General features: G+C 61.5%; 1 protein-coding gene across 6 annotated transcripts; it reads left to right on the top strand.

Moving 5' to 3' along the window:
• Positions 1-4213: 4213 nt before the first annotated feature.
• Positions 4214-26921, top strand: IL11RA (interleukin 11 receptor subunit alpha). 6 transcript variants are annotated; one of them, XM_083816411.1, is made up of 14 exons: positions 17172-17585; positions 18193-18391; positions 22346-22445; positions 22734-22794; positions 22983-23149; positions 23309-23392; positions 24335-24367; positions 24700-24863; positions 24964-25127; positions 25225-25366; positions 25811-25906; positions 26038-26137; positions 26320-26402; positions 26480-26921. In XM_083816411.1, exons 2-14 carry the CDS (start codon positions 18304-18306, stop codon positions 26497-26499), a joined length of 1302 nt encoding a protein of 433 aa, XP_083672537.1. In that variant the 5' UTR covers positions 17172-17585; positions 18193-18303; the 3' UTR covers positions 26500-26921. The 6 variants fall into 6 exon arrangements, with proteins under 6 accessions (XP_083672533.1, XP_083672535.1, XP_083672534.1 ...); XM_083816407.1 differs by lacking the exons at positions 17172-17585; positions 18193-18391 and adding an exon at positions 4214-4562 and having other exon boundaries at positions 23278-23392; XM_083816409.1 differs by lacking the exons at positions 17172-17585; positions 18193-18391 and adding an exon at positions 7240-7997 and having other exon boundaries at positions 23278-23392.
• The last annotated feature ends 73 nt before the right edge of the window (positions 26922-26994 follow it).

Below are 26994 nucleotides of genomic sequence, written 5' to 3'. Positions count from 1 at the left end.
GCATTACGGCCAGCCTTTCTGGAAGGAAACATTCAAGTTTTCCTTTGGAAATAATTTCTCATGTTCCACTTCTCTTTGGTTGTTGCTCGCTATCTCACGCTATAAATGTCATGTCTTCAGAAAGTCAGAATCAATTGGTGTCATGGTCTGTCAGTGACTCCCTCCCTGGACTTTTTTTTGGTGAAAAACACAGATACTAGGCCAAAACAGAACAAAACTAATATGGAGCTCTAAAAAACCTTCTTCCAGGAGGCTCTATGTGCCATCCACATATTTAACTCTCAGCAGCCCAAACCAACCCATTGATGATTTCAGACCAAGCACATAAACACCATCAGGGCCTGAATGTGTTGTCGGGATGCTCACAACACTCACAGAGGTGCAAAGGACTTCGGGGGGTGGCAAGCGTCCTCTTCCCAACATCGCTCCTCTGCCTGCTGACACAGAGGCATGCACACAGCCTTCAGCAAAACGCGGGGAGATGAAGGAAGAGCAGAGGGAAAAGGGCTGGTGGCTGTGCAAGGGAAGAGAGCTGCCAACCGCCCGTGGATTTCGGGTGCTGGCTCCCTTCCCCCTGTTTATCGTCTCACTGGCATTTTCTCCCTTTAATAGCCAGGCAGCTCGGCGAGCCACGTGGCTCCGTTTGCGAGCCGCGATGAGGAGCCCTCCGAGGGCTGGCAGGTTCGCTCTCATGTCCCCAGGTTTCTGGCTGTTGTTTCTGACTCCCTCGGCGCCAGCCCAGCCCTTGCTGCTGCCAGTCAAGCCCTGGCAAAGGGCAGCCCCTATAAATAGCGGGGTGTTATAATGTCTCCTCTCTCTGCCTCCCCTCCTCGGCTGCGAGCTCGCCCCTGGCTTGCAGCGCACAGTCTTTGGCACGCTGCCGCGCACGGCAGTGGGAGCTGCTGGGGCTGCCAGAGGAAAGGGCCAGGCTTAAATCTATCCCCATCCTTAAAGCAACCGTGGTGTCCACTCCAGGACGTGGACCTGCCACGGCAGCAGGGCTGGCGGTGGCTGTGTGGAGCTGCTGGCCATGGGCAGTGAGCTGCTGGGGTCCTGTGAGACCAAAGACTGGTGAGATCTGGGCTCTCCGCATCAGGGTGAAAGCTGGGCTCTGTCCCTTGTGCCTCCTGCCCTGGGATGATGGGGACAGATGAAGAGAAAGCTCCAGAGCAAGGGTACAGCTCTGGAGGCCATGGGAAATGTTCGTTGCAATTTTGCATAACGAGTGAAGAGCTGGGGATGATGCAACCAGGCTGACACCCATATGCCAGCAGCGCAGGTAATGTCTGCAGTGTGGCATCAGGCATCGTGTCAGCAATTTCTCCTGGTGTGGTGTGGCTGGCCACATCTGGGACAAGCGTCGCTGCTCGCAGACAGGACGAGCATTGCATGGCATGGAGCATCCTGCTGTCCTGCTCCAGCTCTCAGCCACAGGACAGCAAGATGAATGGAGCAATGCAGGGCTGGCAGGGTGGGAGCCGTGGTGCAGCACTTGGGGTTTTTGCTACCTCCTTTCAGCAGTGCGAGCAGCCCGAGCTGTGACCATGATAAATAAAGTGACAGCCAGGGAGCAGAGCTCTCTGGTTTCCTGTACACCTCAGGCTGGCCAGGGTAAACACACAGCAAGCCTGAGCTTTGAGCAGCACCATGCCCTGTGCACGTCGGCCAGAGTCCGGCCACGTGCCCCGTGAGCGTGAGCACGGCTGCAGAGCCTTGACTTGCCTGGGACAGCCACACTTACCTCTGGGACATCAGGGATGGCCACCGGGGCTGGGCTCAGGGGCAAGGGTTGCAGTGTGCTCCATCCAGAAGCCACGGGATGACTGCAGCCTCCAGTTGCTCTCATCCGCATCTGTCTGTCTGCTCCCTCCAGGCAGCGACCCAGCTGTTGCAAATGCATCCTGCGCGGCTGAGGACCAGCGTCCCCATCCCTTGGCACACCATCGAGACACAGCACCTGCACACCAGCATCACGCATCTCCCTTTGAGTTTGGTCTGAAGCCGTGGGCCAGGAGGCAGAGCCACACATAGCCCAGGAGGTCAGCAGGTGCTGCATGGGTTTGTGACAGTGTAATGTAAGACCCGGCCACCTGCTCATGTGGCCAAGCCTTGACCTGCCCAGACAAGAGCTGGCAGCTCCTCTCTGGCCTGGCGTCTGCTCAGAGGAGAGGGAGAGGGAAGAGAAAGCCTGCAGACCCCACCTTCATCCCTCCTGGGGTGCCGAGCTGAGGAGCAGCTGCTGAAAACGGGCAGCCTGGGAGATGTTATTTTAGTTAGCCAGAGCAGGATGCAGGAGCTGCGGTGCTCGTGGAGGTCGCAGTCTTCTCCTGAGCCTCTCTCAACACTTCAGGCTCTGCTCACCCCCGCTGGCTCTGCTTAGCCCCAGCAAGCCCCACGGCCCTCATCCCAGTGTCCTGGTGAGGTGTCTATCTGCCCCCAAGACCCCTCCAAATCAATTTCTCCTCTCGCTTTCCCAACCTCAGGCCCAAGGAGCTGGGGGATTCCCCGCATCTGCAGAGCAGCTCGGCTCTCCAGCGCTGCGGCGGCAGGGAAAGCAGCGCGTGGCCGCCTGCCAGCACTGGCGCCGAGCAGCCCGGCTCCCGGCGCCCAGCGAGCACCACGAAGTGTGGGGGAAAGCCCAAATTCTGCTCCTGGGGTGGGAGACCCACAGCTGAATGCTGGCTGCCACCCACCCAGCTCTGGCCTTTCCGAAGGGGCTGATCCTGGAGGATGCTCGGCACCGTGCAGATTGCAGGGTATCGGGGTGCGGAGCAGCATAGGGGTGGGAAGGGGAAAGCAAAGAGCCGGATGGAGGGGACATCTCCCTGCTCAGAAGCAGCCCCCCTACATCCGCAGGCTCCCCAAATCCCTGTGAACTGCTGGCTCAGGGCAGATGTGAGCAGGCTGGTGGGGTCAGACCACTCCCGCAAAGCACCTGAGAGGCCACGGGGCCGGCTCGGAGAGGGACATCCCCAGCCCTGGCTGGGCCCCAGCTCCTGCAGCACGGGCGGGACGGATCCGGCCACATGTGGCTGGCGAGGCGGCAGCCCAGGCCACGAGCAGATGTGCCGAGCAGGGCCATTCCTAGCGCAATGTGGGCACCAAGCCTCAACCACAGCCGAGCGCGTACCCGCAGTGCGGCCACATATCTCGCCCCACCTCTCCCAAAACCCCAGGAGTACGGCAGCCGTCCCCTTTTCGGACAGGGGAAACCACTGTGATTGCAAATAGCAGCAAAGCTTTCACTTCTCCAACCCGTATGGCAGCACAGGCACTGCCAAGGGGTAGGGATCCATCATCCCCCAGCCCTGCCACCCCAAGGGACAGGTTGGTTTGCCCATCAGATCCCGCTCAACAAATTCTGTAACACCCTATATCCTGCTCATTGAATTCCTTAACACCCCATATCCCGCTCATCGAATTTCTTAACACCCCAGGGCAGGAGGCAGAGGAGACTCCAGACAGGGAGGGGTTTCCCTGCTGGTTACACCACTTCCCAGGAACGCCGCCTGCACCAGCGCTGCTGCTGCAACGATGGCAGCGTGCGCCGGCCCCGGGGCGCTGTGTTATTGTAGGGTTGCATGGGAGGGCTGGGGTGAAGGAAAACACCAGTTTGTTACTGCAGGGTTATGCGGGAGGTGAGATGACTCAGGGGTTTGTTATTGTGGGGTGCAGAGCACGAGGAGGTAGCTGGGTGCTGTTGTATGGTTGCAGAGGTATGTGAGGATGCGGGCGAGGATCAGTTTGTTATTCGAGGGCTGCAGAGGTGGGCTGCAACGTGGAAGCACCCCATTTATCTCTGATGGGCTGCAGAGAGGTCTGTTATTGCAGAATTGCTGGAGTCAAGCTGCAAGGGTGCTGTACGCACACAGGCACGTGGCCCTTATCTCAGCACGGGCACTGTGCCCAGGCAGAAGGAAACCTGCGGCCTCAATGTCCTCACCTGGGGTCTCCATCCCATCCCAGGGGGACCCCAGACCACGCTTGTCCCTGGGATCCAGGGGAGGGGAAGTCCCCGGTGGGTTTTCACCAGCTGCTTTCCCATTGCAGAGCTTCAATGCGCTCCTTCCTCCCGAAAATTTTCACTCTGATGAAATTAAAAAAATACATATAAAAACAAATCCAACGGAAAAGCAAATAAGGCTTTGTGAAAAAAAGGGGAACGCAAACGCTCCCTGAAAGCCGTGAGGAGGTAAAAACCCTTTCCTTCAGCCCCGACCCCCGCCGGGATGCCGGAGGGCGCTGCCCCCGGAGGTGCCCGGGGGCGAGCTGCGCACCGGGGGCCGGGGGACGAGCGGTGCGCCCTTGGGGTGCGGAGCTGCGGGAGCCGGTGCGGGAGCCGGGTGCGGATCGCAGGCACAGGAAGCGTCCCGGAGAGGCGGCGGAGGATTGGCAGCGCCCTGCTCCAATTGTGCAGCGGCGGCGGCGGGACCGGACCGCCCGCTGCCGCCCCGAGCAGCCCGCAGCGGGCTCCCCGCCGCCGGTGCCACTCGTCCCGGTCCCGGTCCCGGTCCCGGCCCGCCGAGCACCATGGACACATAGCCGCGGAGGAGCGCAGGAAGGTAGGACACCCCCCCATCGGCACCCCCCCACACACACACACATCCCCTCTTTTTTCCCCTCCCCTTATATCCCGACTCCTCGCCGCCGCCCCGACGCCGCGGTGAGGGGCGCCCGGCTGCGGGCAGGCTCCCGGCGCCGGTGTATGCCGGTGGTTTGCCGCTTGCCCCGGAGGTACGGGGGAAAGTAGCACACCCCCACGACCCCCCTCCTGCCTGCCTATGGGGGTAACCCGGTGCTGCTGCCCTTCCCGGCTCAGCATGCCTCAGATGCTCGGGGGGTGGAAAGAGGTCGGGGGGTGCAGGCTTTGAGCCCCTTCCCCATCATCCGCAGACTTTCCCCCCGCTCTCCTCAGCTCCGGGGAGAGTTTTCTGGAGGAAGGCTCGAACAATACCAGGCAAGCCGCCGGTCCCCCTGGCAGGGCCCTGTCTTCTCCTGGGGGGTCGGGGGAGGGAAAAGCTGCTCTCAATTAAGAGAGGCGCGGAGAGAGGCGCTTTCCCATGCGCAGGCACCGCAAGGGCTCTGCCTGCCTTGTCCCTCCTTGCCCTTGGCCGCTGTCTCAATCACTGCTCCTCAGCCCGCTGGCAGCCCCTGCGGGTGCCCAGCCCTGGTGCCACCCTCACACGCTGGCCGTGTCACCCCCAACCCCGGCCACGTCCCCTCCCCGGGTCCCCTCTGAGTTCTGGCAGCAAGTTGGCAAAGTGTGCGAAAGGGGGCTTTGGGGCCGAGTTTCACTTGGATTTTGCTGTCTGTGATCCCAGCCCCTTCCGTGACGCCGCTTCGAGAATCTCATTTTCCTTTAATCCGATCTCCACGGCGAGAAACCTGCGGCGTCGGTGGCCGAGGGGGTGCCAGGAGGTGCCCGCTCCTGTACGGCTGCAGCCACGTCTGGCGGCGGTGTTTGCCGGAGGAGGTGGGGTGTTTGCGCTCCGCCGGCATCTGTGCGAGGGCAGGTCACGGTCTGGGTTACGCTCGGAGCTGCACGGAGACCGTGGCATCCCAGCCCCGTGTGGGGCACACGAGTCCCATGTAGGGCTGCTTGCTGGTGGAAGCCGGGTCAGCAGGGCTCCTCCTCGGGATGGGAATGGGGTGGGACATGGTCACCACGTCCCTCACCTCGTAGCACCCATGTGCCCTCTGCTCCGTGGAGAAGAACGGCTCAGGGTTTGCCCTGCCTCCTGCTCTGCGAGCTGCTTCGGTCTTCTGGGAGCCTCACGGGGAAGGGAAAACTTCATCATATCTGATAAGCCATTTTTTCCCCGTCCTGGAGAAGTCTCTGGGCTGGCTGTCACGGCAGAGGGGGGGAGGAGGATGCTTGGCCGGGCACAGGCCCTGTTTATGAGGGATGAATGAATGACTCACAGCGCCGCGAGTCTCCCCGCCGTCTTCAGCTTGGAAGCAGCGCCGGTTCCCTTTTGTGGTTGCAGGTTTATCAGAAGCTGCTGCGTCCCCCAGTCTGCAGGTACCCAAGTGCCACCCAGCCCTGCCCTCTCCCTTTCTCCCCCACCTCACCTGGACCATCCTAAACGTTAGCGGGAAAACCCAGGTGGCCAGGGACGGAGTGTGACGTCCTCACCTGTCACAAGCTCTCGGTTCAAGCCCTTTCTTTCTGCTCTGGTCGTGTTCAAAGGCGACTCCAGGCTCTTCCTGCTCATGCAGGGCTAAACCTCCTTCTGATTTCCTGCCCGAGTATATTCCTGGATAGTTTATTCCCACATGGCTTTGTGCCAACATTGTGCTTTTAGTTCAAGACCTCTTCTCCCTCTCCGGTGTTTACCCCGCTCTATTTATAGCATCTTCGTTATTTTGTTAGGCTGAGCAAGCCAAGAGATTCTTGTCTCCTCGTGTCGGATCAGCTCTGGGCTGCCTTGATCTTCCTCTCTCTCCATCTCCGGCTCACGCCATCCGTCCTCGGCTGGGGGACAGCCACAGTCCCTTGGCGAGGCTGGTGATGCAAGGTGCTTATTTTTTTTTTCATCCAGCATCACGGCAGAGCCTCAGGATTCAGGAGGGCGGCTGGCCTGAGCGCAGGGACCAGCGGGCTGTAAACATCTCGCTGGAGATGTGTGCTGGGGGTTTTTGGGCAGAGCATGCACAGAGCCCAGCCTGGCGATGTGCCTGCGCACGTACGGTGCTTTCATGCTTTCCCTGTGGGTTTTGCTGTGAAGGAAAAAGGAAAGGAAAACCCCTTGCAAGATGCTTTCCGGAGGAGGGGCAGGTGCCAGCCAGCTCGTGGCTCTGCTTCCCTCCCGCACAGCATCCGTAGGAAAATTTGGGCACTTTCCCCCTTTTCGTTTCCTCTCCTCTTGTTCAGTCGTGGGACAGGGTGGCTCTGCCCATGCCGAAGCCGCAGCCAAGGAAGGAGCTTGGCTCAGCTGGGCGCTCTTCCCCCCGGGCGGAGCGATGGGGCCTCGCTGGCATTCGGGATGCAAACCCAGCGTCAGGAATTAGCCCTGGGATATCTGGGGTGACTCGCTGGGATGTTTAGAGAGTTTTTGGTTTTTCTAAGTGTTCGTGTGGTTACGAAAGCATCTCATGTGTGAAAATCTCCAAGTCTCTTCGGACGGGGATTTGGTGACCCCGTGGCCCAAGTTCTTAGCAGCAAATCTCCACGCCTCCCGGTGATGTTGTTCTCCAGCGCATCCTCCCTTCCAGGCTGCGAAGGTGGAAATGGAGGTGATGTCTTACAGTCATGGCTTGCTCGTCTTCTCCAACAGTCACATTCCCATGGACTGTCTCCGTGGAAAAAAGAAAAATTCCTCTAGAAATTAGAAGCAGGTTTGTCGTCTCAGAAATCAGCGTGTTAATAGGAATTATCTCTTGAGCCTGGCTGCTTCCCAAGTCTCTGAGTCACCCTGTCACTTAGGCAGCCCTGGCACGGCCACGGAACGGGGTGAGCTTTGGGCTCTGCTGTGCTGTCCCAGCACCCGCAGCTCCTAAAGCGTGCGTCGGGCTCTGCTGCGGGCGGCACTGCTCGGAGGCACGGGCTGGACGGAGGATGGACGAGTGAGCAGGGCTGAGGGGTGCGATCCTGCCTCCTCTCCAGGGCACGAGTCTCAGACATGGGGAAAAAAAGGGCAAATGTCTCCTCTCTGCTGCATCTGGTGTTTGGGGTCTGGGAGAAGAGGAGCAAGAAGGCAAACGGCACTGCAGGACCTGATTCACCTCTGTCTTAGCGGGATTTGTGCTGTGGTCACATCTGACCAGCGGAGCCTGGACTCGGGCCAGAAGGGATCAGTCATTGCTGAAAAAGCTTACGAGGGATTTCGGAAGGGTTTGCTGGAGGGTCTGGCTGGGGGGAGGCCACATCTGCTCGCACACATTTTCTGAAGATGCTTTTGGAGATGGCAGCCGGGCCGGATGGACCTCGGGTGAGAGCTGGCGCGGTCAGACGCGGGGCTGAACCGTGCGGGTGGCGACAGCTGAGGGAACCTCAGGTAAGATCGTGCATCGAGCAGCGTGAGAAAACACCCGCTGTAAGCAGGGGTTAGAAAAATCATGCAAGTCCTCGGGTTTTTGTTGGTCTGTAGCCACTCGGGAAGACCATGCAGACCTCGCTGCAGACAACTCGGTGGAAACGTTCGTTGCACTGTGCAAAAGTGCGAGCGAAATGCTTGGCTGTGGGGAGAGGGGCTGATGCTGAAAGCATTTAGTGGGGTTTTGGAAATCACTCCAGGGCTCCCCAGCGGCTGCTGGGCTCTGGTCCCCTCCTCTCAATACAGAGAGGGCAGAAATAGAAACAGCATAATAAAAATGGTTACGGCCCTGCAGAGATTTCCTTATAGGGAGGGGTGGAAAAGTTTAGGGCTCCTTCATCTAATTAAATCCTGATGGTGGAAAGAAGGTCATTTGGGCATTTTCTATTTTACCCGAGCTTCTAAAGTGAAAATGAGGGATGGTGAGCTTGGTTAAAACAATGATGCTGGAGTCGTACCAAGTGACAGAAGCCATGAGCCAGCAGAGCTCCCCGTCACACCGGGGCTCAGAGGGGCCCAGAGCTGGCTTGGCACCGTTTTTGGGAGCGTGGCCAGGTGGCATCGGCTCTGCAACCATCATGGGGGGTCTTCCTGGGGGCCCAGAAAAAGGGATTGCCCCCGGGTCTCATCCCGTGTAGGGGATGCCACGTAGCATCCTGTGGGCAGCCCTAGGGGCGAGTGCCTGATTTCGGCACGCGGGTTTGGATTTGCTCACAGAGCACGTGAGAGGCGGTGGCTCCGTGCAGAGCAAGTCCGTGTGCCCAGCGCAGCTGGCACGGTGGTGCCGGTTCAGCTGTTTCCTTCGCCTTTCCTGTGCTTTCACCAGCCCTTTCCTTTGGGACCGAAACCCCGCACGCTTCATCCTGGCCAGACCGATAGCTGGAGCTGGGATCTCGCCAGCCCCTCTTTGATGAAAGTCGGTGCGGGCACCAATGCCTCCTGAATTCAATAATGCCATGAAAGGCGTGATTCAGACCGCGCCTTCCTGCAAAAGTAGCTGGGAAAAAGAAAAAAACAACAACAAAAAAAAAACACAAAGGGCCTTGGTGACGTTGAGGGAGACACAGGGGGCTGCTGCACAGGGTGGTGGTGGGTGGCTGTGCCAGAGCATCGCCCAGCGCCATGCCAGGGTTGCGACAGAGGGGCTGCAGCTCCCGACAGCTGTGCCGAAACGGCCCCGCAAAGGTCCCCCGGGGCTGGCTCAGCTGCGGTGTCCCTGCTTCGCTTTGCGAAAGCCACTGTCACGCATGGTGCCCGGGCCAGCTGGCATCTCCCCAGACTTTCGTGCAGAGCTGGGACAGGCCCTGAATCCCTGGGGAAGTCCACGGGAGTCTTTCCTTCGCTTTCCATGAGTTTTGCCCGAGGCGAAGTGTTAGGAGGAGCTGGTGGGCTGGACCAGCTGTTGCTCCATCCTCGGCTCGCGAGGGCCAACATGCAACCCTGGGGGATTCGGCTGCCCTTGGGCTGCTTTTGATTTATAGCTACTGTGAGGCTCCCAGGAGGCTGTTTTGCAGCTCCACCGAGGCTGCTCAGCCCCATCCCGGGTTTGAGTTTTACAGCATTATGGCTGGAGTGTGACAGGACCGGGGGAGCGTCCCTTTTCCCTCGGCCATCCCTGACGCTGTGCCCTGCTCTCTGCCCCATCTCCAGCCTGAGCTGTGCCCGTTGTCCGTGCACCCACAGCACCCAAAAGCAGCCTGGCTGCGTGGGGCTCCCTGGCTGCTGCATTGCCCCTCCCTGGAGCTCCCCGCAGCGCAGGGTGCACGCCGGGAGCAGGATGCGGCCCCTCGCAGCGGCTCCGGGCGTGAACTCAGGAGGGGGCAGGCTCCCGGAGCATCCTGTTGACAAAGCTCTTGGTCTGCTGCAAACCCTCCCTGGAGGCTGCAGATAAGCACTGGGATCCCTGCAACTCCGGCTGCGGGGCAGTTTGCTCTGAAAATGCCTCCAAGGGCTCCGCTTGGCCAGTGAGGTGTGGAGGTTTGGCCTCAAAGCAGCCCAGGAGGAGAATGCTGAGGTGCTGTTTGAGCTGGGATGGAGATTTTTAAATAACTAGCGGTGCTCACGCTGCGCCTGGGATGGGCAAAGGATGTAAGCAAGGTCTGTGGGGCAGGTAGCATCTATTTTTGTCCCCTGGGGTGCAGCTGGAAGAGGTGCTGGGACAGTGTCCCCAGGTGATGTCCCCATCATGGGGGTGGCACACGCTGGACCTGGGGTTAGCAGTGTGCAGGTCTGGAGCTGGACCATGCCAGCTGTGTATTTGCCCGGAAAGGTCCCTGAGGGTTTTTCCTCACCTACTTTTCCCGGTGTTTCAGGGAGGGCAGCAAAATCCTCCCCACCATCCCTCGCCTCAACAAGGGCAGGGCGGAGCGGAGCCGAAGGAAACTTTTGCGGCCAGCTCTATGAATTTCCAATTAACAGCTCGCCTGTAGCGGGCCTCGCCACCGCGAGAGAGGTTAACGCACCTAATGCTTGGAGAAACGATCCATTTTTCTTGGTAATTTAATCGCGTGGGCAGGCTGCTCGCTGACAGAGCGCCAGCAGCCGGCACTGAGGAGCCTGTGTGCCGGACTGCAGCCCGTAACCACCTTCCCTGCGCGAAGGAGGAATGCTGACCTAATAGAAAAGACATTTAAACAGAAGTTTTAAAGAGCAGCTTGGGTCAGACTCGGGTGCAAGGCTGCAGCAGGCTCCGTCCGTGCATCGGCAGGACGCGGGGACGTCCCCGCTGGGAGCCACACACCGGGAGCGCCGGCGCTGGCGGCCGCCCACTGGCACAGCCAGCAGGGGTTACGGCGGGCAGCTGCTTCGTTTGCTGGAGAAAAGAAAAAAAAAAAAAAAAAAAAAAATGAAAGACAGTTTTTGGGAGGCCAGCACACGTTGTGAATTGAGGCTGGGTTCAGCGCCTGGCTTCGGCTCTCTCCGGGCTGGAAAAGCCGCGGCGTTTCGCTCTGACATTTTCCAAATGAGACGTTTTGATTTTGATTTGATTTGATTCCCCACCCCAAGGTAATGTTTGGAAGCCAATTTTAGCTCGATTTAATTTGAACCATTTTAAAAAAGTAAAACCACTGAAAACTAAACAAGGCCTATCATTTAGAACAAAATGTTTTGGTTTTCATTTTCCTTTTGGCACGAAAAATGCAAACTTTTTTTTTTTTTCCGTTCTCCTCTTGACCCACAAACAATATTTCATTTTTTTCTTCTCCTGGTTATTTCCCCAGAGGCAGAGCTGGGGTGCTTGGCGGGGGGGCAGCTGAGCCCTGCAGCCGTCCCCAGCAGGATGGGGTGGCACGGCGTAGGGGACATCCCTGTGGGAGCCGGGTTGGGCACCCGGTGCTGTGGCTGGAGGGGTTTTGGGATGGAGAGCAGGAGCCGCTGCGCTGTCACCCGTCCCGTTGCCAACACTGACTCAGCCGGGAGCTCCTCGAAGTCGGGGAGGCCCCGCGGCAGGGGAGGATTTGGGACAGCGTGGGGCTGTCCCCGTGGTCCCTGGGGCCGGGCCGAGTCCCGGGGCTGAGCCCCGGGCTGGACGCAGCCGTGCTTGGATGCATCCCCACTGGCAGGGATGCAAGGAGCCGCAGGGAAGGGTGAGCTCTGGCATTGCCTTCTCCCCTTGTTTATTCAGGTTTAAAATTAATCTGACCTTCCCCCGCTCAGGCTTGTGCAAACATTGCATGTCCCGGGGCGGGGAGCTCCCTTCGGATGTGTTTTCCCCTGGCTTTTGCTGTCTCCAGGTGAGGTCTCCCTTGGGGTGCCCATGGGTGCTGGGGTCACAGCAGGGTGCCCGCTCTTGCCATGGCTGCACCGGCCCTGCCATCACACGGGGATGGGAACCTCTGGCTGTAAAGCAGGGCACGGTTAATCCTCCGGACAAACACTGAGCGCTGCCCAAAGCCAGCCGCCGGGGGAGAGCTGCCAGGAGGCTGGGTGTCCGAATCCGGCATCGTTGGGCCGGGCGAGGGGAGGCTGTGGAGCTGGCAGGAGGTGCCAATCGTCCCCCGTCCTTCCTCTGCTGTCCCAGCCTTGCTGCTGTCCTCCACCCTCGGGGCCTTGCCAAATCTCAGCTCTGTGCTCCCCGGCCGCGCTGGGACGTCTCCAGGCTCCTGGCTGGGAAGCGGGGAGGAAGGGAAGAACGCGCGCTGCGCCGGGGCCAGTCCTGACCCAGCAGTGCGCGCTGTCACTCCCTGACTCATCCGGCACCTGATTTTATTTTTATTTTTTTCCCTCCCCTCCCCGAAGCGGCGTGCTGCATACCACAGCGGTGCTTTTTATAGCCCCGAGCTGCAGCCTCGGCGCGTTCCCAGCCAGATCCCCGGCACCAAGGGGGACCTGGTCCGTGCCAGCCGTGCCGGTGGCAGGGACACCATCCCCGTGGTCCCTGCGGCGTTACAGCAAGAAGAGAGCGCGGGCAGCAGAGGAAGATAATTAAACCCTAACCCGGAGCCACGCTCCCGTGCTGCGGAGGCGTTTAAAGAGCCAAATTAGTCACCCGCGTGCCACGTGCCGGCTGGGGCCGGTGGCTAGCGGAGGTGGCCTGTCCCTCGCCATCCCCCCTGGCTCTGAAGGGGCTGTGCTGCCGTTAGGAAGGTTAGAGGGAGGCCAGAGGTTGCTGCCCGCTCCCTGGGAGCATTTTTATGAGCTCAGGAAGCCTGCCGGCCCCGCCGCCCTCCCACGCGCCTACGGAGGAGGCCGCTGGGGCTGCCGCCAGCTCCCTCGCAGGCCGTGCGTCTGGAGCGTCTGTCTGTCCATCCGCAACACCGGGCTGCGTGCGGGGCCGGCGGGGTCCCGTGGGGAGCGGGGTTTTGCAGAGCCGGGGCAGCCAGCCAGCGGGCAGGGAGCGAGGAGCCTCGCGGGGAGCAGCGGAGGGGAGGCGGGGGGGGACCCGCCGGCACCGCGCGTGCTTTCTCCAGACGTGATTTCACCGCCGCAGGGAGGGAGCACGGCCAAGGGACAGGCCCCGCTCGCCCCGGCGGCACCCAGGGCGTTAGTCATTGGGGCCGAGCCGTGGCGAGGGGGACGGGGTGTGCCCGGGGTCCCCGTGGCACGGCGAGGGGATGGGAGGCCCGGTGAGCCTGCGGTTCTGGGGAGCTGCCAGGGAAAAGGCGGAGGGAAGGAGGGAGGGATGGGGGAGGCTGCTGGGCTCGCAGCCCATCGTCCCCCTCCTCGCTGCCACGTGGCCGGGAGCCGCTCGGGGAGGGGGCAGAGGGCAGCGTCTGCGCCAAGAAGCCAGGTGTGCGCCGGGCGAGCAGGTGGGGAGGGGATGGGATGGGATAGGGGCACCTTCCCGGCTGGGGCTGCTCCCTCACCGCCTGGCTGCTGCTTTTTGCAGCGGGGCACGGTGCTGGGGAGGCCAGCACATGGGGGAAGAGATGCCGCAGGGAAGCTGCATCCATCATTGGGGATGGATGTGGGGTCGAAGCTGCCCCTTGCTGTGCTCTGGCAGCCGCAGCTGCTCTCCCAGATCTGCACCAAGGGAGCTGGGTGGGGGCAGTAAAGTCTTGCCACCCCCCCATCCATATCTCTCCTCCTTCCCGACCTGCCTGTTGGGAAATGCTGGAGCCAGGCCCGATGCCAGGCGGTGCAAGCAGAAACTCTGACCGGCCTCTCCTTCACCCCTGGGGACCTGATACCAAGAGGTTTCCTGTGGGCAGAGCGGGACTTTGGGGCAGGAGAAAGGGCAGGCAGCGAGCACCGGGATGGGATGTGCAGGGCTGGTTTAATGACAAGGGCAAGCTGCATTTTTAACCCCACACAGCGGGCCGCAGGAGTGCTTTGAAACCTATGTCTGCCCAAAGGTGCTGGGCTGGCTGCGCTCCTCGAGCATCAGCAAAGGGGCTTGTGCCAAGGTGCCACCGGTCCGTGGGGCAGCTGATGGTGGGCACGGGGTGGCCCAGGTGGATGCCAAGGGCAGGCGGCTGTCCCTGCCCTCCCCAGGACACGCTGGGGCTGTGACCGCGCGCTGGCTGCCCCGGAGCCGCTCGCGAGCAGCGCTGCGGAGCCGGCCAGGTGCCGAGCATGCCGGGAGAGGGGAAAGCCTCGGAGACTCGTTCCGAAACAAGGCTGCCCTTTTATTCTTCTTTACGACTACGTTTTAATATCCACAAACACCCCTCCCTCCCCGGGCGGCTGCCAGCAGAGCCTGCATCGCCTGCGCTTGGCCGACCGAGAAACCCCGGCCAAGCCCAGGGCCCCAGCGCGGGAGAGAGTATTATTTTTTCCCCCTCCTTTTTAATATATGTTTTCTGTAGCTCTAATTGGAAGGGGTTGAGCCCTGGCCAAGGCAAACACACCTGAGGGAGTCTTGCCTTGCAGCCCCCATCTGCTGTGCCAGAGGCTCTGCTCCCCACGCAGCCGCTGCCTGGCCCCTTTGTAGGGGAGGGGGCTGCTGGGCCAGGTTTGGGGGGGACTATGGAGGAGCCCCAGTGCAGGAGAAGAAGGCAGCATGGCGTTGCACCGGTGGGGCTACCCGGGAGATGGTGCAGAGCTGGTAGGGGACCCCCCTTTCACAGAATGACCCCCTCTCCGCCTGGAGCCGAGGTACCTCCCCACCTGGGGTCTGTGCCCACCCAGGGGGAGGACGGAGCGGGTGCCAACCCTCCACACATGTGCTTCGAGGGGTTGCAGCCCCCCCAGCCCCCTGTGTGTCCCACTGCGGGGGAATTATGGCAGCAGGGTGAGGGCGTAGGGGCTCCCCGACGTGCCCCGGTGTGTGTCAGGCTGCAGGGCCACCTACCCGGTGACACCCATCCAGGGACCGTTTGGGAAAGCGAGCAGGGGACATTAACATGCCAGGCCACCACAATGGCTTGCATTGACAGCCAAATCCCAACCCGGCTGAAGGTCGGGTGTTTGTTTAGCGCTCCGATTCCCCGCTTCGTTGCCTTTCTTGGGTGGGCTTTCCCGCTCAGCTTTCCTCGCTGCAGTTGTTGCAGGGGCCACCCCGGTGCCCCCATTGCCGAGAGGCTGAGCAGCACAGCCAGGTCCCACAGCACGTCCGTGCTAGCCAGAGCCGAGGGCAGCTTGTGGGGGCCTCCACTTACCCACCCTGGGCTCCAACCTCTTCTTCTTGGGGTTAAAACTCAGTGCCAAGCACCTGGGGTGCCCACCCTGACCGTGCGCTGGGTGGCACCGCCACGGCTCATCCTGGAGGAGCTTTCCTCATCCTCTCCAGGTGCCATCTCCCAGGGATGTGCAGGGGATGAGTCTGTGTCCCTGCTCCATCCATGGGGAAGGATGCTGGCCCCAACCACAGCGTGTCATCCCCTCCTGCTCACCCTGCCCAAGCAGGCACGGAGCGGGCTGCAAACTGCTGGGGGAATTGAGGTGCTCCATCATTAAACTATAAAAAGCTGGATCCATCCCCACCAGGAGCTTGCTGGCTCCCTGCAGGTGATGGGCCGTGCCAGAGGAGTTTGCACGGGCTGGGACATGCCGGCGTTCCCCCTCCAAGTGGGGATTTTTGGGGTGCTGTGGCTGCTGAAGGGACCTCGGTCCCCCGTCCGGAGCCAGGGCTGCGCAGAGGGCAGCTCGAGCATTTCGCGAAGGATTTCAGAGCCGTCCTGGCCTTGATTCAAAGCAGGCTGAAACGGGAACATTTCGAAATTCTTTTGGATGAGGAAAATTCCACGGGCAGCCCCCCTCCGGAGAAAGTTTGGGATGGTTGAAATGTTTGGAGAGAGAGGCTGCTTGCTTTTGTTTACTCTGAACTATAACATTGGAGGGGCGGGGTGGGGGGGAAGAAAAGGAAAAAAGGAGACAATGGGAGCTTGTAAACAGAGCTGTCCCCGAGCAGGGCCGGGGCGTCCCTCCAGCATCGTGGAAGGAGATGTGTCAGCACGCTCACAACTTCGCCCTGCTTTCCCCCCTGCTCGGATACGCTCACACTTAATCTTTCAGGAGCACTTTTTTTTTTTTTTTTTTTCCCCGGCACAAAACGATCCAGCCGGTGTTTTTCCAACCTTCTCAACTCACTGCCCCCGTCCCCCGAACGTGGCGGTGGCCTCCTCTTCTTACACCTCCTGGTGTAAGCCCTGTGCTGTGGCTGCTTGCCCCAGGCGGAGGTGGCAATGAATTGGTGTGGCTGCAGGGAACCTTTGCTGTGGCAGCGTGAGCAAAGGGGCAAAAAAGAGCTTGTGGGCATGAGGGTCTGCAGCCACTGTCCCCCCCCCCATGCAGGTGCCACAGCACGCAGAGTTCATGGTCCTTTGGTGGTGGCTTTATTTGGCTGCCCGGGTGGCTCCCAAAGACACCTGAAATCCTCCTCCAGCCCAAAAGGGATTTTGTTTTGCAGAAGAGTGACAGCAAATTGCTAGCTGCGGGAGCATGTGTGCCATTGAAATGAAACGTTACCAGCTCCTGAAAGCAGGCAGTAACGGCGAAATGTTTATTTTGGACCTGCCGCCCCGCAGCGTTTTGGCTGACCCGAGCGCCTTCGTGCCTTGGAAATGGAGCTGTGCCCGATTGCTCCCAGACACCAGCGAGCCCCCGAGCACGGGGCGGGATGGGGCCGTGCTGCTTGCTGCACCGGGCAGGGACGCGCTGCGGGGCCCCTCTCACCTGGCTCCGGGCTCAAATTCATCGGGAGCAGCCAGACCGGCTTCCCAGCACCGAGGTGCTGGGCTTGCATGGGATGCTCACATATACGTGCGTGTAGATACACATATGTGGATGCACATGCTCTTAATCGCAGCTCCAGCATCTGCCCCTCCAGCACGCTCTCTGGGGATTTTTAATTAGGGCCAGGCACCGCTTGCCTCTGGGTCCATCGCGGCTTCCCTGCGCCGCCCCTGCCTCCCCCGATGGCAGCCCAGGAGAGCCGGGCAGCACAAGGGCTGGACTGCATGGTGAAACACTTCAGCATCCAAAAGCAAAGCAGATTCAGCAAAACCAAGCCTGTACGCAGCCTCCAGCACCTAGCTTCAGGAAAACACCCCAAATCCAAAACTCTCCTGGGACAGAGAGTTTTCCTCTCCTTTTCTGCCCTGCTCTTATCCCAGGCTCACCAAGGTCCCTGCGAGCAAAAGCCCAGCGGGTCCCACCCCTGCCCTTGGGTCTGGCACAGGCTCTGCAGGCACAGTAGGGATGGAGCCCCCCCAGCCACCTCCCACGGGACCCCCCTCCATCCCTTGCCCTCCGCCGGCCAGCTGTCTTTAGGGCCAGATTATTTTTAGGAATTTCTCCAGCGTGCGACTTAGGGCGAGGCGGGGAGCCTGGTGCTGGGGGCTCCTCTCGCCCCCCCCTCCGAATAAAAGGCTGCCAGCTGGCAGGGCTTGGGGGCTGCTGGCTGCTAACAGAGCCCTTGCTGTTTGGCCCCTGCCGATGCTTCAGGTTACAAGCCGGGAGCCAGAGACTTCTCCTTCCGCGGGCTGGGGCAGGGGAGGGCGCGGGCGAGGGGCCGGGCGGAAATCGCGGCGCTGGGGTGGGAGTTTCCCAGGGTCAGAGCAGAAGCTGTCCCGCAACGAAGCCGCCGCGATGCCGAGGCACGGGGTGGCCCCCTGTTCCCCCAGCACCGGGTCCCGTTAGTAGCTGCTGGCCCCACGGAGAAGCGAGGTGCAAGGGGTGGCCCCTGGGCGCGGGGAGCTCGGGTTTGGGTAGCGGTGGGGCTGTGGTCAGCGGGGCATGGCTGGGTTTGGGGTGGTGGTGATGGGTTGGATGGAGATGGGTATTTGGGGTGGGAGTGGAGCAGAACACTTCCCTGGGCTGCGATGGGTTTAACCCCGCGTTTGGGCTGTGCTGGGGTTAGCCCCACATTTGGGCTGCGTAACCCACATTTGGGTTGTGCTGGCGCTAACCCTGCATTTGAGCTGAAGTGGGGGTTACTGGACTGCACCAGCCTCCCAGGGAGAGTCTGCGGCTGGTTTTGCTGGTTTGTTCGGGGTTATTCCCGCAGCGGGTGCTGTGCTGTGTGTGTGCATGAAGAGGTGCAAAGGGAAGCAGCACTTTTTGGGGTCCCCAAGGCACTGCACGGGCTGGGGACAGCAAGCAGTGGTTAACCCTTGGACTCGGAGAGCTGTGGGTGTGGAGGTGCTGTGGGCACTGCCAGCAGTCCTGGGGGCAGCGTATGGCCCTGGTGGCTCCAAAAAGAGGGGGGGGGGGGGGGGGGGAGGGACATGCCTCCCTCCCTCCCTATTGGCACCCATTGTTTGGCTTTCACCAGGCATGCCGCGGCTTGGTGGGTGCCAGAGGCACGCTCCCCAGGGGCCTCGGGTTCCTCCTTGCCTCCGCCTCCCCTTGTCCTCAGATTTGGCGAAAAGAAAGCAAAGGATGAATGCAAATAAAAAGCGCTGAAAATGAGGGCACGACAGCTGCTTCCCAGAGGGCAAGCCCCGGTGCAGGATACGGCCCCTTCCAGCTTGGTAAGGCAACGCAAGAGGCAGCGGGGGCCGTGCGGGTGCTGCAGGTTTGTGCCCCCTCCACATCGAGCCGTGCTGTTGGGTACAAAAACCTCCAGCCTTTCACTCGCATCTGGAGAGGAGACGGTGTCAGGGTGTGCAGGGCTGGGGGGTCACCATTCCTCCCTCTGCCTGCCCCAGCTTTGCTGTGGGACCGGGATGCTGCCAGCTTTCTGGGCAGGGCAGCAGCACGGGCAGGGGTTCAGGCCACGCTGCGCCTCCTCAGAGCGGGGCACAGCGCTTCTGCAGGGCGGCCAGGAGGAGGGGGGTTTAGCGGGGCGCTCCCCGCCTGATCCCGAAGGAAAACAAGCTGAAGAGGGACGTTCCTGCTGCTTCAAAACGCCACCGCCCTTGGCCACGGGAGCGGTTTCCCACAGCGGGCACTGGCGGAGAGCAGGGGCTGGGCAGCAGGGCCAGGGATGCTCGAGCACAGGAGCGCAGCGCGATGGCACGGCCAGGGCACTGGAGCCGGCTGGTGTCACACCTTGCCTGCTGCAGGGTGGCATTTTGCAGGTGGGTGACTCCAGAAGCACCCAGCACATGGTGGGCAGAGCTGCCAAGTGCTCGTGGTGTTTTTTTTTTTTTTCCTCCCCCTACATCTCCATTTGAGTGATGCTGCCCCAGACCACCCTGTGGAGGGGTTAGGAGGCACCGCGGGTCTGTGCACTCAGTGGGGAGCAACTCGTGTGTGCCCCCAGCTCTGTTTACCTCCTGCCAATGCGGCATCGCCCGCATGTGTCCCCCCCTGCCCCACCCCTGGCTCTGTGTGCGTCTCTTCCTCTTTGAAGAGTGACTTCAAATGAAGCAAAGCAAAGCAAAAAAAAAGAAAAAACAAAAAAAACACCAAAACCACTGTCTTTCAGAGCAGTGAGTGCAATGGAAAGTTGGCCTCCCCCAGGAATCTGCGCCGAGCTCTGCCAGGCCACTGTGGGGCATGGCACAGCACGGCCATGCCGAGGGGACTGTCACATCCCACATGTGCATCGGTGCTGGTGCACGTGGCTGTGATTTGGGGGGGGGAGGGGGGGAGGGGGGCAGGACATTTTGATTTGTAGCGTTTTAAGATGCTACTGCTGATGGTTTCTGCAGGATGGGGCTGGCGGCAGGACTTGTCCCACAGCTCCCCAAAAGCCTCAATCAGAAAATCTTTGGATGGGCTAAAAAGTCACGAAGCGCACTGCTCGCTGCCGTGCAATCCCAGCCCTTGCCTTTTCCCAGCGTGGCTCTGGGAACTGGTGCTGTGCAGCCCAGGGGGGAAAGCAGCAGCCGCTGGCCATGTCCCCACCATCCCATACCAGGACTGATGCCCAGCAGGACAGAGGGACGGCCGGGGTGGTGCGGGGTGGAAGACAGCACCTTGCATTTTCAGCCGGTGCCTGGGTGCAACGAGAGCATCCTGCGCCAGGGCAGGGGTGCCCAACATTGCCACCATCCTGGGGCTGAGCCACTCACCCTGGGCTGTCCCCACTGACCCAGCCGTGGTCGGGGAGGTCACCCCGTCCGGGCAGGGAGCAGCCATGTGGGGAGGAAGAAAGGCTCCGATTGTTCCCTCTGCCCAGGCTCAGCTCCAGGCCACTGTGCCGGGACTCCCTGTCCCCGGGTGCGTCACTGCCGGTGCAGACATAGTGGGGCCAGGCTCCGCCTGTGTGGGGTTTGGGAGATAGCAGCGCTGCTAAGGAAGACATCCCAACCATACACGTGTGTGGGCATTCATTTTCACATGTATTTTACCCTCCGTGAGGGATTTTGGGCGCAGAAAGCCAGGGCATCCTTCCTGCACCGAGCGGCTGCCTGGCCCTGAGTGGCTGGCCGCCGGCCACGCCACAGCACTGTTGGAGCACAAAGTCCCCGGGTCTTCCCCCGGTCTGCGGCTCCTGCCCGGTGGGACGATGCCGTGGCTGCCACCCCTCCCGTGGGCTTTTGTGTGTGCCCGTCAGGCAGGCACAGAAGGGATCGCCCTGTGTCCCGTCCTGTGATGTTCGGCTGCGGCTGGGCTTTGGCAGCGGTCGGGCAGGTCACTGGGAGCACCCCCTCCCTCCTGAGTTTTGGGGAAAAAATGAGAGGATCCCAGGGGCAAAAAGCCATGGCTGGTCTGGGACTGCAGCAAGGCAGATCTGCTTTCACCTCTGCAGCGTTTGCACAGCCCACACTTCATAAAGCAGGACAGACAGGAGAAGAAATTATTTGATTTTCAAACTATGTCCACGCTAGCACGCTCTCCCTTCTCCCTGATCCCACCATCCCTTAACTTTGGCCAGTGTGGTGCTTGGAGTTATTTTTGGTGTCTGCTTTTAGAGTGTATTTTAAGTCTTTTTTTCCATCACTGAAATATTTTACTTTCAGGCCTAGTATTCCCAGTTAGTATCAGTTACCAGCATAGTTTTGGCAGGGCTCTTTTCACTGATGTTTCTTGGGAACATTTCTCTGTGTGGTTTAGTAGGAAAAGCTTATGACAGTCTCATGAAATTATTTATGTGTGGGACTTGCAGTTGAGCCTGGCTGGCGTGCGCAAAAGGGCAGAGGGCAGCTCCTGCAGGTATCTGGAGCACCGTGGTGCGATACAAGGGCATCATGGTGTGATACCGGAGCACCGTGGTGTGATGCAGGAGCACCGTGGTGTGATGCAGGAGCACCATGATGGGATGCAGGAGCAACACGTTCCTTTTCCCCCTTGCACAGGGGAAGCCAGAGCCCAGCTCCCCACCTCTCTGGGTTTTAGCACATCATCCCATTTCTCTCATTTCTTGCAACCCTCATGGTTCGGTGTGTGGACCACGGGCACCAGCAGCTCGCTGAGCACAGGGGGAGCAGCATCAGCCCCAGCTCGCCGGGCTGGAGACCGGCCGCCTGCCTGCGGGACAGACACCACCAGCTGCTCCGTGGCAGCTTTCCAGGGCTGGGATATTTCCCTCTGAGCTTTCAAGCCCAGGTGACTCAGCAGGACAGGGATTTACACCCACGGGGCTGCAGCATGCACCTGCCCCTGTGCCTGGGGCTGGCAGGAAGTTTACTGCAGCCCCTGGCCCCTGACCATAAGGGGTGCCCGATGGTGTGGGAATGAATAAACAGCCTGCCCGATAGTGCCTGCTCTTCATTACCGGGCAGGCAGTGTGGGGGGGCTCTGGGGAAAACACAATTCAGCTGTCTCTGTGCCTGTTGGGGCCAGGCAGGGCTGGCTGGAAGGGGTGGGATGACGGTGGCTGCCCCAGGTGGGGCGATGCTGGCTGATAGGGACAGGACGATGGAGGCAGGGATGGACAGGGATGGGCACCTCGGGGTGAGGACACAGACCTGGGTCTGTGGCTGGCACACACATCCCTGCCTCGGTATCAGCTCACTTCTCACCCACGGACAGTTCTCCCTGGGCACAGAGATGACAAACAGCCCAGGAGGGCACAGACTGCATGGACCAGCCCTAATGCCATCCGCGCGTGGGGAGTGAAAGGGAGCCGCAGCCATCCCCGCTCTCGGTGCAGTCTGAGCTCTCACGGAGCTGCTCCCCCTGCTGCATCAGCCTGTTCAGCGCCAATTGCTGCCTCCAGCTGCATAAAACCGGGCCAGAACTGATCTCTTTTTGCTCCAGCTGCACCAGTGCAGGGCTCTGGACCACCCTGCTTTGCTCGCAGGGCTGGGAGCCAGCCAGGGCTCCCAGCACAGGGCTGCAACAGCAAAGAGCCCTCAATCCCTCCAGCCCACGCAGGTCTGAGCTCCTGGCCAGTATTTGCACATCGCGTCCCCACTCCAGGCATGGGGACGACTCAGCAGCCTGCACCGGGGACAGGAGCGTGGCTGTCATGGTCAACCTGCTGTCCCCCACAGGAGGGGGTGAGGTGATGGGTCAGGGTGCTTGGTCCCTCAGAGATGCAGGTGCTGGTGCTGGGATAACACGCTCTCCTTTCCCTCTCTGCCCCCCCCCAGATGCACAGTCCCACCCGAGGCCTGGGCAGGGTGATGGTGTTCCTCGCGGCAGCCCTGGCGTCAGCTTCCCTCGCCGTCCCCGAGGGCTGGGGAGAGGAAGGTGAGCCCCCCCCCGGCCCCCCGGTCGCAGCAAGGCACAGCCCTCCCAGCATGAGGACACTGGGGCACCCCCAAAAAGGGCACGGATCAAGCAACATCAGCGCCTACCTTACAGATGCCTTCCCTTCCCGAAATGCAGCCCCACGGCATTGGGTGTCCCCTGGGCAGCCTGCCCCTGCAGCTGCCCACTGCCCAGCCCCAGTTGGGACCAGTCCTTCCCAGTTCCCCACGTGCAGCAGGACCCCAGGGGTGGCACGCGGGGCTGACACCCCTCTGTGTGTCCCTCCAGGTGTGCAGTACGGCCAGGTGGGGACGGACGTGACCCTGTCGTGCGCCGGTGCCCGCGCCGGGTAGGTGTTTTGTGTGCACACCATGGGGTGGTTTAACGGGTGGGCTCCAAAAAATAAAAAAACAGCATGGGAGCAAAGTCAACGTCTCCATCCCCAGCTGTGCCTGTCTCCCCATCAGCTCTCCCCCAAAGCTTGTGGGGTGTCCCCGCTGTCCCCATCCCCTAACACCCCATCTCTCCCCTCCCCAGCTCGCCGGTGCAATGGAGACGAGAGGGGGCCGCGGCGCTGCCGGAGGGCTCGGCCATCCATCAGGGAGCCCTGGTGCTGCCGCACGCCAGCCTGGCTGCTGCGGGGACCTACAGCTGCCACGGCGAGGATGGCAGCCTCCTGCACGCCGTGTCCCTGCGGCTGGGGCGTGAGTAGTGTGTCCGTGGTCTGGGTGGCCAGGGGGTGCCAAGAGGGGATGTGCACAGGTCCCCGCGTGCTGGCTGTGCTGCAGGGCAGGGGACCCCTCGCTGACCATCGCCTCCCTGCGGGCTCCAGACCTGCCGGGGGTCCCCTTTGTGTCCTGCAGAGCATCCGACTATGAGAACTTCTCCTGCTCCTGGACTTCCAGCCTGGAGACCTTCCTCCCCACCAGATATATCACCACCTATAGGTGAGGGCAGGGCACGGGCTTTGGGGTGAGCGCTGGGATCCCTCCCAAGCACAACCCCCAAATCCTGCCTGCACTCCAGCCTGCACCGTGGGCTTGCCGCCTGCCCCAGAGCATCGTGGCCAAGGAGCAGGCTGTTCCTTGGAGCAGAGCGTGCTTTAGGGCACATGCACAAGCAGGGTTTCTGAGCAGTGCTGGGGTCCAGCACAGGCTCCCTCCCTCCAGAGGGGGTGGACAAGAGAAGCGGGTCATCTGCAAGCCGCCAAGCTCTTCAGCATGCTCCAGGATGAAAGGAGCTGGCGAAACAGCGCTGCCGCTGCTTCTAATTATCACGGCAGGCCAAATTACGGGGCTGCTTTGAAGTCAGCCGGAGCCTGTAAAACCTAGAGCCGGGCCCCGCTGCCAGCCGTGCAGGCGCAGGAGGGGAGCAGGGCTCTCCTCGATTCCCCCCTGAGCACCCCGGAGTGCGTGGGCACGGTGGGAAGAGGGCAGTCGGAACCGGGGCCACGTGGAGCTGGCAGCGGAAAGCAGCGGGTCTTGGGGCTGGAGCGTGGGGTGAGAGCAAGCCAGCTGCTGGGGAGTGGAAAATAACACCACGTCCCTCCAGGGCCGCTTTTATTAGCATGCCTGCATGCTTGCTGCCGCTGTGCACCGAAGAGCAGCGGGCAGGGGGTGTCCTCTGGCACTGGGGATGCTCCTGCGCGTCCCGGTTAACCTGGGACCCCCAGCCCCCTGCTCCTCGCTGGCAGTGCTGGGCACGGTGTTAGCTCCAGCCCCTGTGCCGTGGTGCCCATGGGCTGCAAGGGGAGAGTGGAGTGTGGCAAAGCAGCCCCCCAGGGCCGGTGTGGAGACCTGTGTCCTCATGCTGGGTTACGATGGGGTTGGCATCATGCTGCCTCCTGTCCCCCAGTCCTCACCGTCTGCTTTTCTGTCTCTCCTTGGCAGGAAGAAATCGCTGACAGGGGAAGAAAAGCGGAGGTAGGGCTCACTCCCACCCCGATCCCATGCCCTGGGGACCAGTCCCCATCCAAAAGGCTCTGCCCCTGTCCTCAGCGGGGTCCCCAAGGCGATAACCCCATGGAGGAGCAGGCTCCCCAAGCCATGGAGCTGGGATGGGGGTGTCCCTTTGGCCGTATTGGGGATCTGGGGGTGACAGGAGATGCCCATACCCTACAGAAGCTGTAACAGGGGTTGCCACCTGGCTGCTGGTGCGGTGTTCTGCCCATGTGCCCCCATCTTAGCAGCACCAGGGAGCTGTGTACAACCGGGGTGGGGGGGACATGTCACCACCCCACCTCCCCGTCTGGCAGGAACAAGAGCGGGCACGTGGGGCCGTGCCTGCAGGATCCATCCCGTGCCGGTACCTGCACCGTGCACCGCTCGGAGTTCTGGAGCTCCTACCGGCTGAACATCACCGAGGTGAACCCACTGGGCTCCAGCTTCCGCCTCCTGGACATCACCATGCAGGCCATCAGTGAGTGCCTGTCCCCCTGTCCGTCCGTTCGTCCATCCATGGTGCAGCACAGGGGGTGGGGACACGGCCTGACGGGGTGTCCCTGTCCCCTCCTGCTCAGTTAAGCCAGACCCTCCAGAGGGCTTGGTGGTGGAGCCTGTCCCCCTGGCCCCGCGGCGGCTCTACGTGAGCTGGAAGTACCCCGCGTCCTGGCCCAAGGAGCCCCACTTCCAGCTCCGCTTTCGGCTCCAGTACCGCCCCGTCATCCACCGCTCCTGGTCCGTGGTAAGCGGCGGCCACGGGGGCACGGCGAGGGGTGCCAGGGTGGGATGGTGGCCCTGGGTTTGGGGTGTCCACGTGCCCGACGTCTCCCGCTGCGCAGGTGGAGACGGTGAACCTGTCCGAGGTGATCACGGACGCCTTCGCGGGGCTGGAGCACGTGGTGCAAGTGAGCGCGAAGGATTTCCTGGACGCGGGGAACTGGAGCGAGTGGAGCGCGGAGGCACGGGCCACCCCGGTCAGAGGTGCAGGGCAGGGGTCCTCACGGCTTGCACCGTCCCTCCCACAGCCCCTCCAGCACCCCGGGCTGCCCCTCTGCAGCCCCTTCCCCATGTCACCCCCCTCCCTTGAGTGTCACCAGGGCAAGCCCCAGCTCCTGGGGTCCCTTCACGTTGCCCCAGGACAGCTGGTGCCGTGCACCATCCAAAAACTGGCCCCATGGTGGGAGGTAGAGCTGCAAGGGGGCAAAGCAGCTCCCACCTCCTGCTGCCCCATGGCAGGGTGCAGTTTGGGAACTGTCTCCCATGGCCCTCAGGGCAAAGTGGAGCTGCCAGGAGCACCACAGGGGCACCCTTGGGCTCCCAGGCCCCCATCTCACTGCGAAACCCCAAGGGCACCCTTCTTTACTCCACCCTGCAATGCTACCAATGATTTTGGGTGACTGATTCCCAACCCTGCTGCCCTCCCAGACCCAGCCGCCACGGCGAGTGAAGGAACCACTACAGACGCCAGCCTGGAGAGCCTGGCGGAGGAGCCCTCGCAGGCTCCCAACCCTGAGCCCATCAGTGAGTAGAACTGGGGGTCGTGGGTGAGGTTGGGGACTGGGGTGGGAGCAGGTCCCAAAACCTGGCTGGAGGGTCCTCGCCGAGTGCCGGGGTCGGTGGCATCCCTCGGCCGTGACAGTTTCCTGTCCCAGACCGCAGTGACCCTCTGGAGAAGATGGCCATCCTGGTCTCCCTTGGGATCTTCGCCTTCTTCATCCTGGCTGCTGTTCTCGTCATCACCATTCTCATCTGGTAGGTGGGGTTCTGGCTGCATGAATGCTGTCCCCATCCCACTCTGGCCCCTGATCCCCCAGCACGGGCACCCCGTGTCCCCCAGCCCTGTGCTGGGATCCCAGCTGGGTAGGGGTGCAGAGCAGTCCCTGCACCCAGAGAGGGCTGCTCGGGGTCCTCAGCCACCACCTCTCCATCCCCAGGCTCCGAGTGAGGAAGCACAGCAAGGACGAGACCAAACCCCACAACTTCTTGGTTGCTGCCACCCACTTGAAGGCTCTGCCAAGTGAGTGCCAGTGCGGGTGCACAGGGAAGGGCTCAGGCAGGGCAGTGCCACTGACCCCCTTCCCTCTTTCCCTGCAGGGACCCAAATCCTGCCATGAGCCCCATCCGACCCCGCTCCGTGCACCCGCTCACCACGTACGGACCGTGACACCACTGTTGGCACCAAGGGCCCCACGCTGCACAGCCTCGGACGCTGCCCCCAGCACCCTTTGGGTGCGGGATGGACCCTAAGGACAGAGGCTGTGCTTCCAGGAGCTTTGGGCTGCCCGTGCCAGCCAGGAGCCGGCTGGAGACACCTCGGACTCAGGGCGACGAGCCATGCTGAGCACATGGGGATGGGGCACCGAGCCAGCCCCGCGCCGCTGCGCCGTGCCACCTCGAGGGGGACCATGGGCACAGGCTCCCAAGGGTGCTGGGCATCGCTGAGCCCCCTCCACCAGCCGTCTAAAGGCAGAAGGGACCCCCACCCCCCTTCTGTGATCCCAATAAATGGGGTAGCGTTGGCGCTACCCAGGCAAGACCCCTTTGCACCTTGCTGCCAGAGCCTCCTGCCCTGCTCAGCCCTTGCTGAATGCCAGCAGAGGATGCAGGCT

This window comes from Anser anser, assembly GCF_964211835.1.
Source record: "Anser anser genome assembly, chromosome: Z".
NCBI lineage: Eukaryota > Metazoa > Chordata > Aves > Anseriformes > Anatidae > Anser > Anser anser.
Note: the sequence above shows the minus strand (reverse complement) of the source record. Positions and strands in the feature narration are given on the sequence as shown.

Excerpts from the sequence above, each read along its gene's own strand:
- IL11RA (XM_083816407.1), top strand. The coding sequence starts at position 4,230 with ATGCCGGAGGGCGCTGCCCCCGGAGGTGCCCGGGGGCGAGCTGCGCAC. Across the intron at positions 22,795-22,982 it reads TGCGCCGGTGCCCGCGCCGG|CTCGCCGGTGCAATGGAGAC; the intron begins GTAGGTGTTTTG and ends TCCCCTCCCCAG. Across the intron at positions 26,138-26,319 it reads GTCATCACCATTCTCATCTG|GCTCCGAGTGAGGAAGCACA; the intron begins GTAGGTGGGGTT and ends CTCCATCCCCAG.